Below are 17847 nucleotides of genomic sequence, written 5' to 3' on the forward strand. Positions count from 1 at the left end.
GCAACAACATTTGTGTGTCAAAGTACGCGACAGATTGATACCAGAAATGCAGCAGATCTGTCGAAATGTCAAATTGGCAATAAAAAGTGCGGCACCGTCGATAGGCGGCTTACTTTCTCGGGAGTAAAATGCAGTCAACTCACTACATAAAGACCACTCGCAGCGCGACTAAGGTAAGCAAAAATTATCTTCCTTCGCTGCGCCTGCGGAGGATGTGACGGAGGACCGTCACATTATACTTTTATGATACAGAACTGGTAGTATTTTCATTTTTTTGGAGTGAGATTTAACTACAAAGAAATTTAGAGGCCCCTCTATAAGAAATATTAGATGTTAAGGAGAGGGTTGGATAAATTATTTAATCTGTTTCTACTCCTGAATTAATAAATCTCCCCAGGAAATTGCTTACATCAATTCTCAAATAAAATTATAACTGTGATGAAAGAAGAAATGAAAAGATTCGACAAATCTGTCGCCAATCTGTCATCATTTATGAATACAGATCTGTTGCATATTTGGCGCAAATCTGCTGTGAGTTTACGTTGCAACATCTGTTCTCAATTTGCTGCGTGAATTTGTCATTGTATTGCTAGTGACAGATCTGCTCTGGTGTTGCACCCAATTTGATGTCAAGATTTGATAACAATTTTTGCTTGCAATTGGGGCGCACTCGAGGACACAGTAGGCCATGGTTTTGGCAGCCTGATTCCAAAGCAAGAAATTTTTAGCAGTTTGCTGACAATTTGGCAGCAAATGGTTAGCTGGGAGGTAAGTTATATATTGTTTTTTTTCAATGCAACTCTAGTTTCATAGTTTTTTGAAGCTTTGCAGATGTTAAAAATTTCTAGTGTTTTAATTAAATTTTTATAATCAAAGATGACAGAAATTTATTATTTAAGACCAAACATAACAAAGATGACAGAAATTTATTATTTAAGACCAAAAAGGATTAAATTAATAGATTTTTCTAAAGGGCTTTATTCGTATTTTTATATCTCAAGAACGAGATCATTTTCCAATGGTAATATATGTCCAATTCAGTCAATAGAAAGATAAAATTACTTTTATAATTTTAACATATTGCATTAAATATTAAGTAATTAAATACGATTATCTACTTCTATATAGTTAGTTTTATAAATATTAAAACTAATAATAAGTAATACAATATAATTAATAAGTAATAAATATTTATTAATATAAGTTTTGTTGAAAAGGCCTCATATTAGAAAAGGTGCGGTTTCTTCATTATTTCCATGGACGAAATTTACAGACAATACAATGACAAACAATATTGTAAGTACATCATTACAAAAAAATAGGAAAACAGTACATCAAGTACATTATTAAAGAAAAATAATATGGAAAAGAAAGAAAGCTCAGACTCTTTAACACTCGATAGCTTGAAATGTAACGATAAGCTTTATCTTTCCGTTGGCTGGACTAGACATATATTACCAGTAGAAAATACTCTTGTTATAATACTTAATAAAATAATATGTAAATATATTGAAAACAAAAGTCAACTAATTTTCGTAAAAGAAATATGGATAACTGAAAATATGAAGATACAAATAAAACTTTAGGTGTTGATTTAAACATCTTCGGAATAAATAATGAGTTTCTGTTATCTCTAAATATATTGGAAGATTTAATTAAAATATTTGAGACTTTCAACATCTGCGAAAGTTACAAAAAAAACTATGAAACTGTGCACTAGTGCTGCATTGAAAGAAAACAATAATATATTGAGACATACAAAATGCCCTATTATATTAAAAAATGTAGCTCAATGTAACTTTTGTAGAAATTTAAGTTATACTTTTGATAGAAAAAGAAAACGTTCAAATAACAGTGAAAGTGAAGTAAAACGAATTAGAGCAGTTAATTTGTCTCCAACAAAGAAGATAATAATTGGTGATATTAAAAAGCAAAAGGATAATCTCAGGAAGTATAAAAATCGCAAAGTATGTACTATTGAAAAAAATGCAAATAAAGATAAAATAGATACAAGAAAATTTAAATAAAAAGAATAAAGAATTGTTAGAAAATACAATGGCGGAAAGAAATGTTCCGATCTATCAACAAAAAGCTATAAAAAAAATATTATTTTCATTGAAAAAGAATGCTAAAGGCAGACGTTATTCTGATAAGTGGAATTTACTATGTTTATTTTTTCATATGAAATCTCCAAAAAGATATAACTTTATTTTAAATGAAAAAATATTGCCATTGCCTTCATCAAGTACTATACGTAAGTACGACTTTTAATAATTAATCTTTACAGTGATATTTATTGGTCTTAACAAGAAAATGGACACAATTATAAATACAAATTATGTACAAATATGTATTCTTCTTTAAATGTTTGCTTCTATTACAGATATTTGTCTTGTATAAAATTTTACTGTGGATTTGATTCAAGTTCTTTCGAAATGTTTAAAGCTAAAATAATGGAGAGAAATGAAAACGAGACATGGTATATTATTGATAGATGAAATGGCCACACGTGAAAGTGTACAAGTCAAATCAAAAAGTTTAACTTTTACTGGTCTCGTCAATTTAATAATTTAAATAAGGAAGTAATGATTTAAAGGCTGAAAGTATTAATGATAAAGCAAATTATAGACTTGTATTTATGTATCAGCCACTAGATGCGTTATATGCGGCACCTGTAGGTGTATTTACGTCAAATGGGCCAACTAAAGGAACAGTATTAGCAGAACTTATAATTAAAACTATAGTTTATAAGAAAATGCTGGAGCTAAAATTCATGGTATTGTTACTGATGGTGCAGCTACAAATAAGAAATTTTGGGACGTAATGGACATCTTAGGAAAAAAGAATAAATTGAAAAGTTGGTTTACACATGTAACTGACTCATCGAGAAAAATTTTCGTATTCTCTGATACACCATTTTGAAAGAACGATTAGAATACGATTATATGACAACGATCTAGAAGTACGTTTAAAACATAAAATACAAATTAAATTAATATTTTATAATAATTGTAATATTAAGTATCGTAATTTATAATTAATCTTATTTTATCTATCAATTTTTATACATCTTATTTTATCTATCAATTTTTATACAGATGAACCTGAAGGGGAAACCAGAAGGACCTTTGATTTTTTGAAAATATTTTTAAAAATTATATAATATAGATCATAATATGCCTATTTGTCCTAAGATAACAAAACAGCATTTAGAATTTCAAAATTCATCAAAAATGCGAGTTTGTTTGGCTGTGCAAGTAACAATTAATGTTTTGTATCATATTTATAATGTATTAACTAATTGTAAAATTCAAGTACAACATTTGTCATTCCAGATTCTCAGTAATTCTGTTACAAAAGGACTACGCTTTTACGGTTCATATTATACTAAATTAAAAGGTAATACTGCCACTGCAGAGTCTTGTGAGTGGATAAATTCCCTGTTTGATGCTTTAAATAGAAGAGAATATCACAATGGAATAAAACCAAGAAATACAGATTTTTTTGGTACGTAATATTTTTTATATATATTTCTTTTGTAGATTTTTCTTGATATTTTTTATATATATTTATTTTGTAAATTTTTTTAAGAATTAAATCTAAAATTTTTATATTGACATAATAAAATTATAAAATATTATTGTTTTACGATATTGCAGTTCCTGCAAAATGCTCTAGATAAATTAGATCAATAGGAAAATTTAATAGAACAAGGACTTATTACAAATAAAGTTTCTTACTCGGCAGATTGCGGAAGGACTTCGCATAACTTTGCAATCCATGATAAACATAACGCATTATTTAACCGGCGAATTTAATTTTTTTTGTGTTTTGTCAGGGAACATAAATCAAGCTTCCCTTAAAGTTTGTTTTATATGTGAATATTATTAAATGAATTGTAAGACAAATGTAATTTTTGGGACGTATGTATATAATTTATATTTGATATTTACTACCTTCCAATGATTACATTGAAGCAAGTAAACAGCAAATAATTTCCAGATTGAAAATATTATTACATACTCACTCGATTTTTAAAAGATGCATATTGGAAAAAATGTTTCATTCATGAAAGTAAATTCGCTCTTCACAAATTGACAATTCTGATACCAAAATTCGTAATCTAAAAAACCGCTATATAGTAATTTTTATTTTTAAATTTGATTGATTTCAAACATTTTTGACTGCCATATTGAATTCATCATTTTGAATTTAACATATTTGATAACAGAATCGCAATTAGCGACCCAAAAAACCTCTAAAAGTCAATTTGGATGATAAACCAATTGAAAGAAATATTTACATACGTAATCGATAAAATCGAAGATTTCATAAATTTTCCTTCTTCTAGCCATCATATTGGATGTCGCCATCTTGAATTGAAATATACTCACACGTAAATTTGAAAGTTCATGATCCATGGACGCAAGATTTACATTTCTCAGAAATACTTCCATCTATTTTGTATGTGTAAATATTGATTGAAAAAAATTTCAATGGAAAAATCAGTTTTTCTTGCAAATAAATTAACATAATTTGTTCAGATCGCTTTTTTGAGAAATTCTGACGACGGGTGTTGAAAGTTCAGGAAATTTTACATAAGAAAAAGTTAGTTTGAAATTTTTTGAGGATTAGAGTCATAGTATAAAATATCACTGAAAAAAGTCACAGAAAACTGTCCGCTTGGGACTTTAATGAGTTAAAGTTGTAGTTCTAATTTCATTTTTTTAATATAATGATTACATGATTTATATATTTATGTGGTCTACGTTTTTTGTGATTGACTTTTTTGCAATGAAGACGTTCTGTGGTAACCTAATATTCTGGGATAAACTTCTTGTTGATATAGTCTTGGTTTTTAATTATTGAGTGCTTTTATTGTTATAATTTAGTTTCTCCATTCGGCTATGGAACCGGATATATTGACTGTACTTGACTCTGGATCGCAATCAATATAGATTTCTATATATTTTTACAACTCGTTGCATTAAAGATGCTTTCAATTAAAACCAAAACATTTGCATATACTGCACTACAACTTGTTTATTATTTTGATTTATCATTAATAAGAATCGTATATCTTTTAAGACAATTTTTTAAACTTTTACATTAATGAAACATCTTTTATACTTTAGATTTAAATCTTTAGCGATCAATGACGTTGCTTCCAATAGAAAAGGTTTCCGGATACATGCCGCATCCTGGTATACCGTTGCGCCGACGTTTCGCAAACGTTATAATTTGTATCATCAGGTTAGGAGCTCCGATACTGAGCTCTCTTTGATTGTGGCCGTTCTTATATACCTCTTATCTTGATGATAAGGAAGGAGGGGTGAGGAAAGGGGACGGAGTGGTTCGTCCAACTCTAGTAGCACAATTCATTGACCCAACATTGTTGACCTCAACTGTTGGCCAATCTTTACTAAATATTGGCCAACTGTTAGCCAACCCATATGTTGGCTGCTCGGGAATATTTTAATTGATCATGAAAAAGTTTCATTCAATTTAATTAAAAATTTCTTTATATTATTAACCCTCCACAAACCAGGTAAATAAAAATCATACTTGAACCATGTGGGGTTAATTTCACCCCAAAATTCATTTCAATATAGGATTAAAAATGCCCACACACTTTAAGTACGTGCCCATACTAGCACGTTATACACAATACTGATTATTGCGGCACGAAGGGACGTCTCAACTCCAGCTACTCAAAAAGTCAGACCAGTTGTATTATATTTTGAGAGAAATACAATAGTTTTAAAATCGTTGGGGTTAATTTAATTTTGTCTAATTCGTAGAGGGTTAAAAAATAAAATGGCGTACCATACCTTTCTTTCAATCACATCGATAAGAAAGTCTTTCATAACATAATAGTTTTAAAATAACGGTTCGTTTTAATTTAACTTGCTGCGTAATAAAATCTTTAATAAAATAAAAAGAATTAGCCGATATGATTCATGTAATATTTCACATCGGGCCGCACGCACCGCCATCGCTCCTGGCTCGCGAACGAACTCGTGCGCTGATATTTTGAAACAGCTCTTATTTAAAAACTATCATTCGCATTTAATTTTGACAGACAAAAGTTTTGCTTCGCTTGGTACCAAGAACTTCTGATATACTACACATGCAGTTATTCTGGGACACCCTGTGTATGTACACACATCGGCAGAAATGGTGTCCTTCGGCGTAAAAATTGGAGATCGCGCCAGTGTTACGGCCTTCACCAATGACGCACGCTCAAGAAAGATAGAATTATGATGAGTGAGAAGACGTGATACCAATTCGCTAGTGTCCAATATCCGTTTCATTTGCACTCAAGCGAAAGACGTCATTAGTATCGAGTGCGAGTGAAACAGATATTGGACACCGGCGAATCGGTATCACGCCTTCTCACTCATCATAACTCTATCCTTCTTGCATGCAGCATTGGTGAAAGATGCAACACCGGCGCGATCCCCACTTTTTTGCTTCTCCCCGTCTCCACTGCACCGCGCGCTTAGTGACACGTACGGTGCTTTGTGTATGTGTGTGTGTGTGGATGATCACTGCGCTGGATCCCGAGGGACACCATTTCTGCCGATGCGTATACACACGCACGCACGCACGCACGCACACACGCACGCACACACATACACACACACACACACACACACGCACACACAGGGTGTCTGGTAAAACATTAAGGAACGTTTATGAGCAGGTAGAGCGCATTAAACTGAAAAAAAAATCCTTTACCGTTTTTCCATTTTTGCAATAGTTAATGAGTTATTGACTTGTAAAATTTGCTGTATTAACTATAGGCCTACAGGCAAATGCAAGCGCCCTGGTCAAACGCGCGGCGAGATGCGGCCGCTCCCCGGCCTTGAGCCTTGAAGTTGCTAGGCGTGCGGGAGGAATTGTTTACAACAAGCGACAATGGCGACGGATAATGCTAGATGCTCCCTTTGAGTTATGATAGTTTCTTGCTTTTTTTAAATAAAAATAATATTTTCTAACAACAAAAAGTATGTGTGTACGTGTACATGCATGTATACTAAAAAAATATTAATCTTAATGCTTAAAGAAGCGATTACTAAATTAATTTTTTTTAAATAAATAACAATTATTTTTAATAAAAGATATATTCTTTGATGATAGTCTTAAACGTCGTCAATTGTCATTATAAATGTAAAAAAACTTGTTGTCATGTGCTCAAAGAAGAATTTATATATTTCTTCAAAAAACATTACAAAATTTTATCGATTAAAATCGAAATAACAACCAAATAAATTTTTGTTTTATTTTTATATTCTTAATTAAAAATTAAATAACTAGGACATTTATATTTTTATTAAAATTAATCCAGGAGAAAATGATGATTCTTTAGCTCCCGATTGTATATACACAAACATACAAATTACATACTAAATGTTTCTTGACTTAAATAAATATTGTTTATAAGCTTTTAAACGTTTTATAAATTCATATATTCGTAAATCTACACGGAGAAAATTTTATAGAAAAATTATGTATGATTTATTATTTACGATGGTAACGTGTTACGTCCAAAGGACTTCACGTTTTTATTACCCGCTGACCTCTAAAGGAAATAGATAAATTAAAGGAAATGCATTTGGCACTCGGGAATAAAAATAGCATAGAATTAAGCACGCGTCGCATTGTGGGAAAGAGCAGGTACAGTCATAGAAATTCCAGAGAGCCCGCGCTTTCCGGGTTGAATATCGAAATGCTGCTGAACACCGATTTCTCTGTACACCGATAATTTACAGATCCTTCTTTTTACGATCACCAATGAGGAGCCGGATGTAATCTAAATCGTTAAGAAAGGCGTGAGAGCGCGTAGAGCTTCGAGGGTAAAACAAATGAAAACCCGATTGTTTTTAACGTGGGATGCAATAAATTCATCTTACTTTCAAAACAAGACACGACTCTCAATTTTAGAAAAGTATCGACGGCAGGGCAACAGGAAACACAAAATTCTCATTTTTACTTAGATAAGAACATCCGAGAATATCAATTCCTCCCTCCCTAGAACTTGTAGTATCGTGGGCGAAGACAAAGAGGAATAAATCAATGATTAGAGACTCTAGCAGTGGTTTATTCCAAAAACAAATAAGATCCTATTCAATTAAGAACCACTTCCCGTGGAACCCCGAAAAAGAGTCAACCAATTGAAACCTTCAAACCCCCCCCACACCCAAACCTACCTTCTTGAGAAGTCACTATAAAGACGCGATCCGATCGTCATCGTTAGACTTTTTCCTTTCATTCTTCTCGCGACTCTTTCGAATATTTTCCGCGAGTGACTTAACTCCAAGTTCGACGCGAGAATTTAAGTTCGTACCCTCTCATAAGTAAATCGAGTTGGTGAACCATTGACAATCAAGTGCGGAGTTTCATCCTAGATCCTCACGGAAGCCAACCGCCCATCCCCTCGACAAACACTCTCAACAACCCAACGGGGAATATTATTCACTTAGATTTTTCACTCCATTTTTCTTTTTTTATTGTTCTCTCGTATAATATACTGTTGTCACTTTAGTGAACAACATCCCCGACTTAACCAATCACGGCAGGCATTAAGACGGAAACGTCGGAGTCAGATCAGAGCGGCACGGGCCTTTCTCGACCAAGTCTACCGGGAGTTCCTAGAGTCGATACGTTCTCCGATCGCCGGGGACTCACCCCGAGTCCCTCCTATCACGTATTCTCCCGTTAGTTCCCCAGTACTCAAAAATAAATCGCCACCACTCTCTCCTGCATCCTCAACTTCCAGCGTAGAATTCCTAGAAGAAATTCCACCTTCCCCACCGCGTTACTACTATTACAATGGAACCCAGAAATCACTCCCCGATCTAGTAACCCAATTCCCAATCAAAATGAACCCCATACCCCCGCACTACCGCGACTATGCCTTCACGTATGACGCGATAGACCTCGATATTTTATTTTCTGTAGTGTCGTCCCTCCTTCTGACAGGTCACATCCCTGTTTTCCTCCTTTGTTACTTCGATCCTTTTATCGTCCCCACCAATTTTTTAAATAATTTCTTCCCACTGTCCACGGCGACCCCGCAGGAGATTGTATAAAATGTTAATCTCCCCGACTTGCTAAGTGACAATTTATTATCAACACTTATACATTTATATACATACATACATGAATAATTACATAAGAGCTTCGAATGCTAATCAGTTCCGAACTAATGTTAAAAAATTACTAAATACACATATTTTATCTAAATTTATTACGACCTGTATTCGTATTTAAAAACCTGTATTCGTTTTTCTCTCAAACAAAAAATGTATTATTAAAATAAATATTATTGTTATTTTTAAGTAATTATATTGCTCATTTAATTAAAACCCCCTCTCCTCATTCCGAACAAAGATAGCACCTGGTTCGATCCCGAGTTAAAACGATTTAATTCGCTGACTCAAAATAGGACCAACGAGCGCACGTCCAGAAAAACAGAGTTATAGCGGATCTATTGGCACGCTGACCCACATTTTGTGGGCATTACGAGTGCGTTCCCCCCTGAGGTGCTTCCCTTCTCTTGACCGTACGCCTTCGGAAGTCGTATCACGTTACGTCCTTCCGTGCCTTATCTCCATCTCCCATAAATACCTTCCTAACACTCGATTCGATCTTAATTTTGTAAGATTGGACGTAACACACGAACTGTAAGAAGAAATTTCAAAAAATTATACCGTATGAGGTCAAAGTATTATACGTATGAGTGGTGTAAATACTATCGTAATTTGATGAAAGATATAATAAAAGTTTCCTCCTTGGTCCGCGTTTACTACTTACCATAGTGTTCGGGATTCAGCATGTATTGAGTTCGCGCCGTCACGTCAGATAGCAGCAGCTATCGATCATCGTTTGGCGTCCCAGCACCTAGGCGCATGCGTGACACCAATTGTCCTTAGGGATTGGTTAGCGCGAACAGCCAATGAGAAGAGAGAGAAAAGTTCCATGTTTAATAAGTTGATACTACTGAGAGGGCCTGAACTAACTTACCTCCTCCTTCCTTGACACGTGTTTTTACAAGTTCCTTTTGTTGTAGAAATTGTTAAGAAAATACATATATATATAATTTGCCGTAAACAAATAAACTGTATTTCATTTCCAACCCAAGAGTGGTTAATCGCAGAAACGTTCGAGCACGCGCGGCTATCCGCCACAATCGTTTGCGTAGATCGCGGAGCACTAGCATGCGCGCCAGCATGCACATAGCACTAGAATCAACTACTTCGGTACGAATGCTCTATGGCGGAGGTTCACTCTTGTTCATCGTGCTAGTGCTTCGACATAGTTTGGTGTTCGAATCTATTCGTGAGATCATAGACGATTCATCCGACGAGTGCTCAAGGAAGGACTCATTTTCATCATCTTTAGAGAGACTCAGCCACACTGCTCTGGTATATCACCATCGAGAGACTCACGCTCATCACGCTACGCGCACGCCGGTGCCGCGTGACACCGGCTCACGGGCATCATCGTCCTTACCGGTAACAATTAATATAATTTCTGCCGAGTGAGTGAATATTATCTCTTAACTATAGACAATCTCATCAGTGCTCTCAACACTCAGAAAACGCGTGTAATGTGTATAAGTTAAGATCTGCAAAATATACGGTACGACTCAGACATCTCGGAGTCCACGTGACACGTAATTGTTGTGCAATTAATTAAATACCCTTTCCACGAACGTCCTCTCACCCTGCATAACATCCTCAGGGGCATCCAGCGATCTTTTCGCCGAGTCGCGAACACATAGTAATTTTTACTATAATATAAAGTTTTCTCTGTGTATTATAATAAGTCTATCACTGGGATAATTTTAATAAAAATATAAATGTCCTAGTTATTTAATTTTTAATTGAGAATATAAAGACAAAACAAAAATTTTATTTGGTTGTTATTTCGATTTTAATCGATAAAATTTTGTAATGTTTTTTTGAAGAAATATATAAATTCTTCTTTGAGCACATGACAACAGTTTTTTTTAATTTATAATGACAATTTATAACGTTTAAGACTATCATTAAAAAATATATCTTTTATTAAATATAATTGTTATTTATTTAAAAAAAATCAATTTAATAATCGCTTCTTTTAGCATTAAGATTGATATTTTTTGGTACACATGTATGTATACATACACACATACTTTTTGTCGTTAGAAAATATTATTTTTATTTAAAAAAAGCAAAAAACTATCATAACTCAAAGGGAAAATCCTACGTTACGCGTCGCCATTGTCACTTGTAAACAATTCCTCCTGCGCGCCTAGCAACCTCAAGGCTTAAGGCCAGGAAGCGGCCGCACTCGCCGCGCACTCACCCGGCGTCTTTGCATTTGTCGGTAGGCGGGACTAATACAGCAAATTTTACAAGTCAATAACTTGTTAACTATTGCAAAAATGGAAAAAGGGTAAAGGACTTTTCTGTACAATTTAATGCGCTCTATCTGCTCATAATAGTTCCATAAAGTTTTATCAGACAAGCGGACCACTCGCCATTCCAAAATTGTACTCAATGTAGAAAAACTAACTTGCACACAAATTTAGTTACAGGCAAGAGCTATCGAAAACCATGTGCGCTTTTAAAAAATTCAAAATGGCGGAGCCAATATGGCGGATATAAAAGTGCAGAATGTAAAATATTTTATAAATTTACTTCAATTTTGTTTTCTAAGAGTTTTCGAGGATGCTAATTATGGAGGATACAATGTAGGGATACAATGTAAGGTAGGGAATAATTATTCGGGAAAACATAAAATCTTATGAATAAAGTAATAATATGTTTGTAAAATTAACACGTAACCACAGTATAGGAAAGAACAGTAGGCTCACTCGGCATCGGTGCCTTTGATCTCATGACTGAAAGAACCGCCATATTGCTGGTTGTGCGCAGATTTCAATCAGTGGCGCAAGTTTTTGGCCACCAGCACCAAGATGGTCCCATTGGTGGAGACACGCACAATATACTTTGTCGCCATATTATTGGTTGTGTATATCGTGCGCACAAGTCATGCGCAAGGGACCATTAGCACGATTTTCAGCAGAGTGAGCCTATTGTTCTTTCCTATACTGTGATGTAACAACACTTATCATATGAATACGGTTGATATTTCTCTCTTCATCAAAAGAGTACGCAGCTAATGAGCTACATCCTTACATTTTTATATCCGTGATCTCCGTGCGCTATCATTCTATCAGCGCTAGTCTTATCATCAGTCACGTGACATTAGACTTATGCCTTACACTACACTGTTTCTTAAGTAAACAAGATTTAAGAGAGTAATGTGTAAACTATTCTACATTTTATACTTTTAGGTCCACCACGTTGAATCAGCAATTTTGAATTTCTAAAATTTGACAGTAGTTTCGTAATTAGCATTTTCGAAAATTCTTAGAAAACAGAATTGAAGTAAATCTATAAACTATTTTACATTTTGCACTCTTATATCCGCCATATTGGCTCCGTCATTTTGAATTTTTCAAAAACGCGCATGATTTTCGATAGCTCTTGCCTGTAACTAAATTTGTGTGCAAGGTGGTTCTTTTACGTCGAGTACAATTTTGAAACGGCGGGTGGCTCGTTTGACAAATAATGCACCGTGTGCGCGCGCGCGCGCGCGCGCGCGCGCGTGTGTGTGTGTGTGTGTGTGTGTGTGTACACATATATATGTAATAGAAAAAATAATGGTATAGTATTATTAATTACTACACAAATATAAAATATAGATAATAATAAGTTAATTCTCCAATCGATAAATGTTTTAAATATATTGATAAAATTAAGAGATCGCCTATTTGGTCTGCAGCGGATCTTGATGCTGAATATAACTTTGTCGCTATCATTGCATGGCCTTTTTCTCACGTGCCACTTCACACAAAAGGATCAGTATTTCGATGCACAGGTAACAAAAAATATTGTATGCGACATGTGCGGATCGACTATTGCCCGCCCGTGCGGGTGGACACACTCGCCTTTGGCTCATTTGTCCCGCAGTTTACCGCAGTAGTTGCATAAATATCTAGTCTATTAATTTAATATTCTCAGCTCATATAAACCGCGCAATTTCATAAATTTTGAAACACAGTTACTAAGCTAAATATCGATGCTCAGAAGCATCTTTAAAATCTCCCTTTATCCGAAAAAACTAAAAAATTTGTTGCGAAAAATAATTTCCTCAGTCGAGATTTAAATTAATAAAAAAATTATATTCAGCATCAAGATTTACTGCAAATTTAATATGGGATCTTAACTTTATCCATATGTTAGAAATATTTTTCCGTTAAAGAATTAATTTACCATTATTGTATATACACGTTGCCTAAAAAACGACGTTTTTTAAAGGATACTGGTTATTGCGAAGAATAATACCACATGTCTTGGTAGTCGAACCGACTAAGACGCCATCATGGAATGATGAGAGATCCAGGTTCAAATTCTGGCTGAAATATTATTTCTCGCAATAAATTTTATAATATTACAAATCCGCTGCAAACCGAATAGGCGATTCTAATTTTATCTATAAAATATCGAAAAAAAAAATTTTTATGAGATCTCTTTTAGTACTAAGTAGTGTTATCAATATTACATTTATAATAAGCACGTCCTAAGATTAAATATCGCACTCCTTAGTCACATATGTCCAGCGACTCATTACTAATAAACGATTAATAAGAAAACCAACGTAAATCACAAAATCTGGCCCAAAAAGTTAAGTAAATTCCATCATTGCATTTCATCAATCTAGTTTAAAAAGATCTGAAAATTTCAATACTTGTCCATCTAAAATAGTTGCCGTTCGTTGAAGTACACCACTTTCTGCTTTTAAACCAGTTATTTCTGTTTTGCAACGTTTATATAATGCACTCTTAGTCTTTAAACGATTGATATACTTTTTCAATTCCTCTGCTCTAGGAATTGATGTTTCCACTAAAGCTTTTGAATGATCCTGTTTTTCTTTTAATCGTGACTGTAATTCCTGTAAATAACTTTCGATTTTTTCTAAACGTTCAAGAGCATTCCGTTTCATATTTCCGATAGCAGCAACTTGTTGTCTAAATGGTCCCATTTTATCAATATCATTTTTAGATATCTAAAAATTAAATATTGACAGAAAACAAATAAGACTATACATTATTATAAATTCGCCATATTCTCAAACATGATTATTTCACATATTGAATATTCATAAAATGTTTGATTTGTATTTCAAATATTGTGTATTTTCTAAAATAGTATAAGAAAGTTGACAAAATGTTTAAGTATTAATGTTTTAAATATTATATAAACAATGATTGATATGCAATCGAAATCGATTAAAATTGTGCTGTAAATATAAAAAAATTACATACATAGATTATTTATTAAAGCAAGTTAATTACTAATTACTATATTATTTTCGGTTGATATTTTTTAAACAAAAAACTAAAAATAACTAAAAATAAAACTCTTAAAATATAAATTTAAACTCCAATAATATTATTATTTTATACTTCTAAGTAATAATCTGAGCCAAAATTAGTAAAGAAACTTTTAGGCCAGTATTCATAGACAGATCTTATATTTAAGATCGTTTAAGTATTGTCTTAAGATGTCATCAACTAATCACAGAGCCGCATTAGTATCTTAAGACATTGCTTGAGACAGATGTTGAAATGAGACTCAACTATGAACATCAGCCTTAGTTTAAAATTTCACCTTCTTTTACTCTGTAAAGTGAGAATGATTCATTCTGGAGCACTCTGTATATATCACAGTTGTATCATAAATAAATGATAACGATTGTTGTAAATCAGTATCGAAATCGCAGATGAGGTTTATTTTCGTTTTTCTAATGTTCTGATGTTCTGATTTTGTCTTGTTTGTCTTTATAACGTGAATCTTTGAATTTAACTTTGCTTGTAATAATTATAAAAAAAGTAAAGTTTTATTAAGAGGCGGTAGTGCCTCGAGGCCAAGATTGGGAAGTAACATGTTACTTGTAACGCCGTTACCGTGTTCGTTACTTTTTTTGGTAACAATCGTTACTTTTTTATGTCTGCAACGCTAACGTCGTTACATTTTTACAGTAACGGTAACGAATTCAGCCGTTACTTTTATCGTTACTTTAGTTCCTTATTATCCTTTATATCTGTTCAATAGATCGCGCGCTGGTCGCACGTATTATTCTTGACTGGATAAAAATATTCCGATATAGGGGGCTGGAAGTCAATGTCACATGAGAATGCCCTGTTGAAATATCCTGTTAATGCAATGCGTGAACCTTTTATTTTGAGATTTAAAATTCGAGATAGATTAAAATTCTAGATAGTCGTCTTCAATACGCAAATACATACAATATATCACCTATCTGTCAGATTATAGGTTACGTGCAATAAATGCAATTGTAAAATATTTATTTTCATATTTTATAATATATTTTAAATATATGTTTAGAAAATATTCTCTACCTTATATCTTAGGCTGCATTCCGATAGTCACTGCTAGTACTAAAAATCTAAAAATCTATAGTATATGTATATGAAACGTGAACTATAGATTTTCAATACTAGAAGTGAATATTGGAATGCTTAATAACGACATTATAATTTTTAAAAACAAAGTTTAATAAAAATTTTTGACAAAATGACATCAAGAGACACGGTAGTGGCTCGCGCCAAGTGAAAGCGTAGCGTGAGCCCGACCGTGCTCTTTTACGCGAGTACGCGACTTGCGAGCATCCGAGATTATCAGATCTCAGAAACGGCTAAACCGATCGAGTTCTAACTAGACTCAATCGAAAGCTTAGGGTCGATTTGTATCAGAAAAGTGTTTTTATTTTTCCTCTATGTACTTTATGAGAGGAGATTATCACGACGCAAAGTCCGAAAAGCCAAAATTTCATTTAAGATACGTCGTCGTCATTATTATCATCGTCAACATTGTGGGTATCTTTGCGGGTAGTGCGGGTGCCGAAAATGAGGGACGAAATTCCATCTCGCGCATCTGCTACCATGCGGCGTTCGCATCGTCACTATAGCACCATGTATGGCAATATTTTATTTTTATTTATTTTTTATAAGTCACGATGAGATGTTGCATAATGTAAAATGTGTATTATTGCTGTAATTGTCAACAATGATAATGTCGTAAGGATAAAGTAAAGAATAATATTATTAAAAATAGTATTATTAAATCATTCATTTGAAATTTTATTAAATTTAATTAGTAGTTATTAATATTGATTTTGATTGATTTGACAATTACAGCAACATTTAACCAATACACAATTCTTCTACATGATACAACATCTCATCTCTCATTGACACTAATATAAAATCAGAGAACTATTTTATTAATTTTACATTGTTTTAATGTAAGTTGCTCGGATCAGAATTCAGCTTGTGTCAAGTGACATGTGTAGTGGAGGTTAAATCGTTTATTTATCGAAATAGATGAGATGTTGCGTGATGTAAATTATTGCTGTAATTGTCAATCAATGATAATGTTGTAAGGATAAGAATTTTAATAAACATGTGGGTCGGCAGTAACTCGTTCACGCTACGCGCCAGCTTTCATCAAGGGTGCGTTTTTAAATTCGCAACGGATGCACTGGAGTGTCATCCTATCTTTGTTCAACTTTCCGTAAGTAACAAAGATGGAATGACATTCTGGTGTATCTGGCAGCATCCGTTGCGAATTTAAGAACGCATCCCAAATGACGTGTAGTGTTAATAAAATAATGTCAACTGTTTCAAAATTGCTGTCTGTACTGATACATACATTATAGATAGATTTTCAGTACTGAGAGCAATTTTGAAACATAGTCTTTATTGTGCTTTAATTTAATTTATAATCATGTTAATAGATAAAAACTCGGGGTGACGGAGAGTAGGAGAGAGAGAGAAAGAGAAAGAGAGAGAGAGAGAGAGAGAGAGAGAGAGAGAGAGAAAGAGAATTATATGTGTCTTTTCTGAACACAGCGCATTATCACCGATAGCTCAGTGAACAGCAATTCATTATTTAATGATTTTTCAGGTAAGTCGCATATTGCATATCTTAATCACACTTTCAAGTAATTTATAATAAAAAAATTATTTATCAAAATTGATGTCAGTACTGAAAATGTATAGTTTCCGTTACGTACACAATAAAATTTTTCAATACCGACAGCAATTTTGTTTTGAAATAGCCTTTATTATGTTTTAATGAAAGTTTACGTTCAAATTTGCTATTAATACTGAAAATTTATAGTTTCTGTTACATACATTATAGATAGATTTTCAGTACTGAGAGCAATTTTGAAACATAGTCTTTATTTTTAATTGACAATCATATGTTTATATAATTGATAATCGTAATCATATGTTGATAGTGGAAACTCAGGATGAGAGAGACAAAGAGCAGGAGAGAAAGAGAGAAGGAATTATATATGTGATCTAAACCAGCGAAACATGAATGATGACAGTATATTACCATCGATAGCTCAGTGGAGATATTATTATTTAATGATTCTTTAGGCAAGTCGCACATTACGTATCTGTATCACATTTTCATGAAGTAATTTATAATTAAAAATGTATCCTGCAAATATTTTAAGTCAGTGTAATTTCTTTAATTATTCTCTTGTGTTAAATAAGAGCATATATATTACTATTATCACGGCGCTAGTATGAAAGTTTAGAGATGCAGAAAGATTTTAGAAATCTTAGGAACTAAGCTGGACGACATTTCGCATTGTAATAATAATAATAATGATATTACAACACACACACACACACACACACGCACGCACACACACACACACACACACACACACACACACACAACACACACA

At 33.3% G+C, this 17847-nt stretch overlaps 1 protein-coding gene and 2 long non-coding RNA genes across 6 annotated transcripts in view; 2 read left to right on the forward strand and 1 right to left on the reverse strand.

The window, feature by feature from the left end:
• Window positions 1–17847, reverse strand: part of LOC105839730 (intraflagellar transport protein 81 homolog) — a 145206-nt gene that overhangs the window by 54922 nt on the left and 72437 nt on the right. For both annotated transcript variants that reach the window (XM_036286749.1, XM_036286748.1), the window contains exon 8: window positions 13807–14124. In XM_036286749.1, coding sequence (XP_036142642.1) covers window positions 13807–14124 — 318 coding nt within the window. The remainder of the gene's footprint in view (window positions 1–13806; window positions 14125–17847) is intronic.
• Window positions 96–6989, forward strand: LOC118645522. 3 transcript variants are annotated; one of them, XR_004963221.1, is made up of 4 exons: window positions 96–2962; window positions 3099–3257; window positions 3336–3507; window positions 3660–6989. It is a non-coding gene; the product is annotated as an uncharacterized LOC118645522 (long non-coding RNA). The 3 variants fall into 3 exon arrangements; XR_004963220.1 differs by having other exon boundaries at window positions 96–2254; window positions 2384–2962; window positions 3336–6989; XR_004963219.1 differs by having other exon boundaries at window positions 3336–6989.
• LOC118645521 lies at window positions 15668–17609 on the forward strand. Its single transcript, XR_004963217.1, has 2 exons — window positions 15668–17048; window positions 17386–17609. It is a non-coding gene; the product is annotated as an uncharacterized LOC118645521 (long non-coding RNA).

The sequence above is a fragment of the Monomorium pharaonis genome, chromosome 5, assembly GCF_013373865.1.
Source record: "Monomorium pharaonis isolate MP-MQ-018 chromosome 5, ASM1337386v2, whole genome shotgun sequence".
Classification (NCBI taxonomy): domain Eukaryota; kingdom Metazoa; phylum Arthropoda; class Insecta; order Hymenoptera; family Formicidae; genus Monomorium; species Monomorium pharaonis.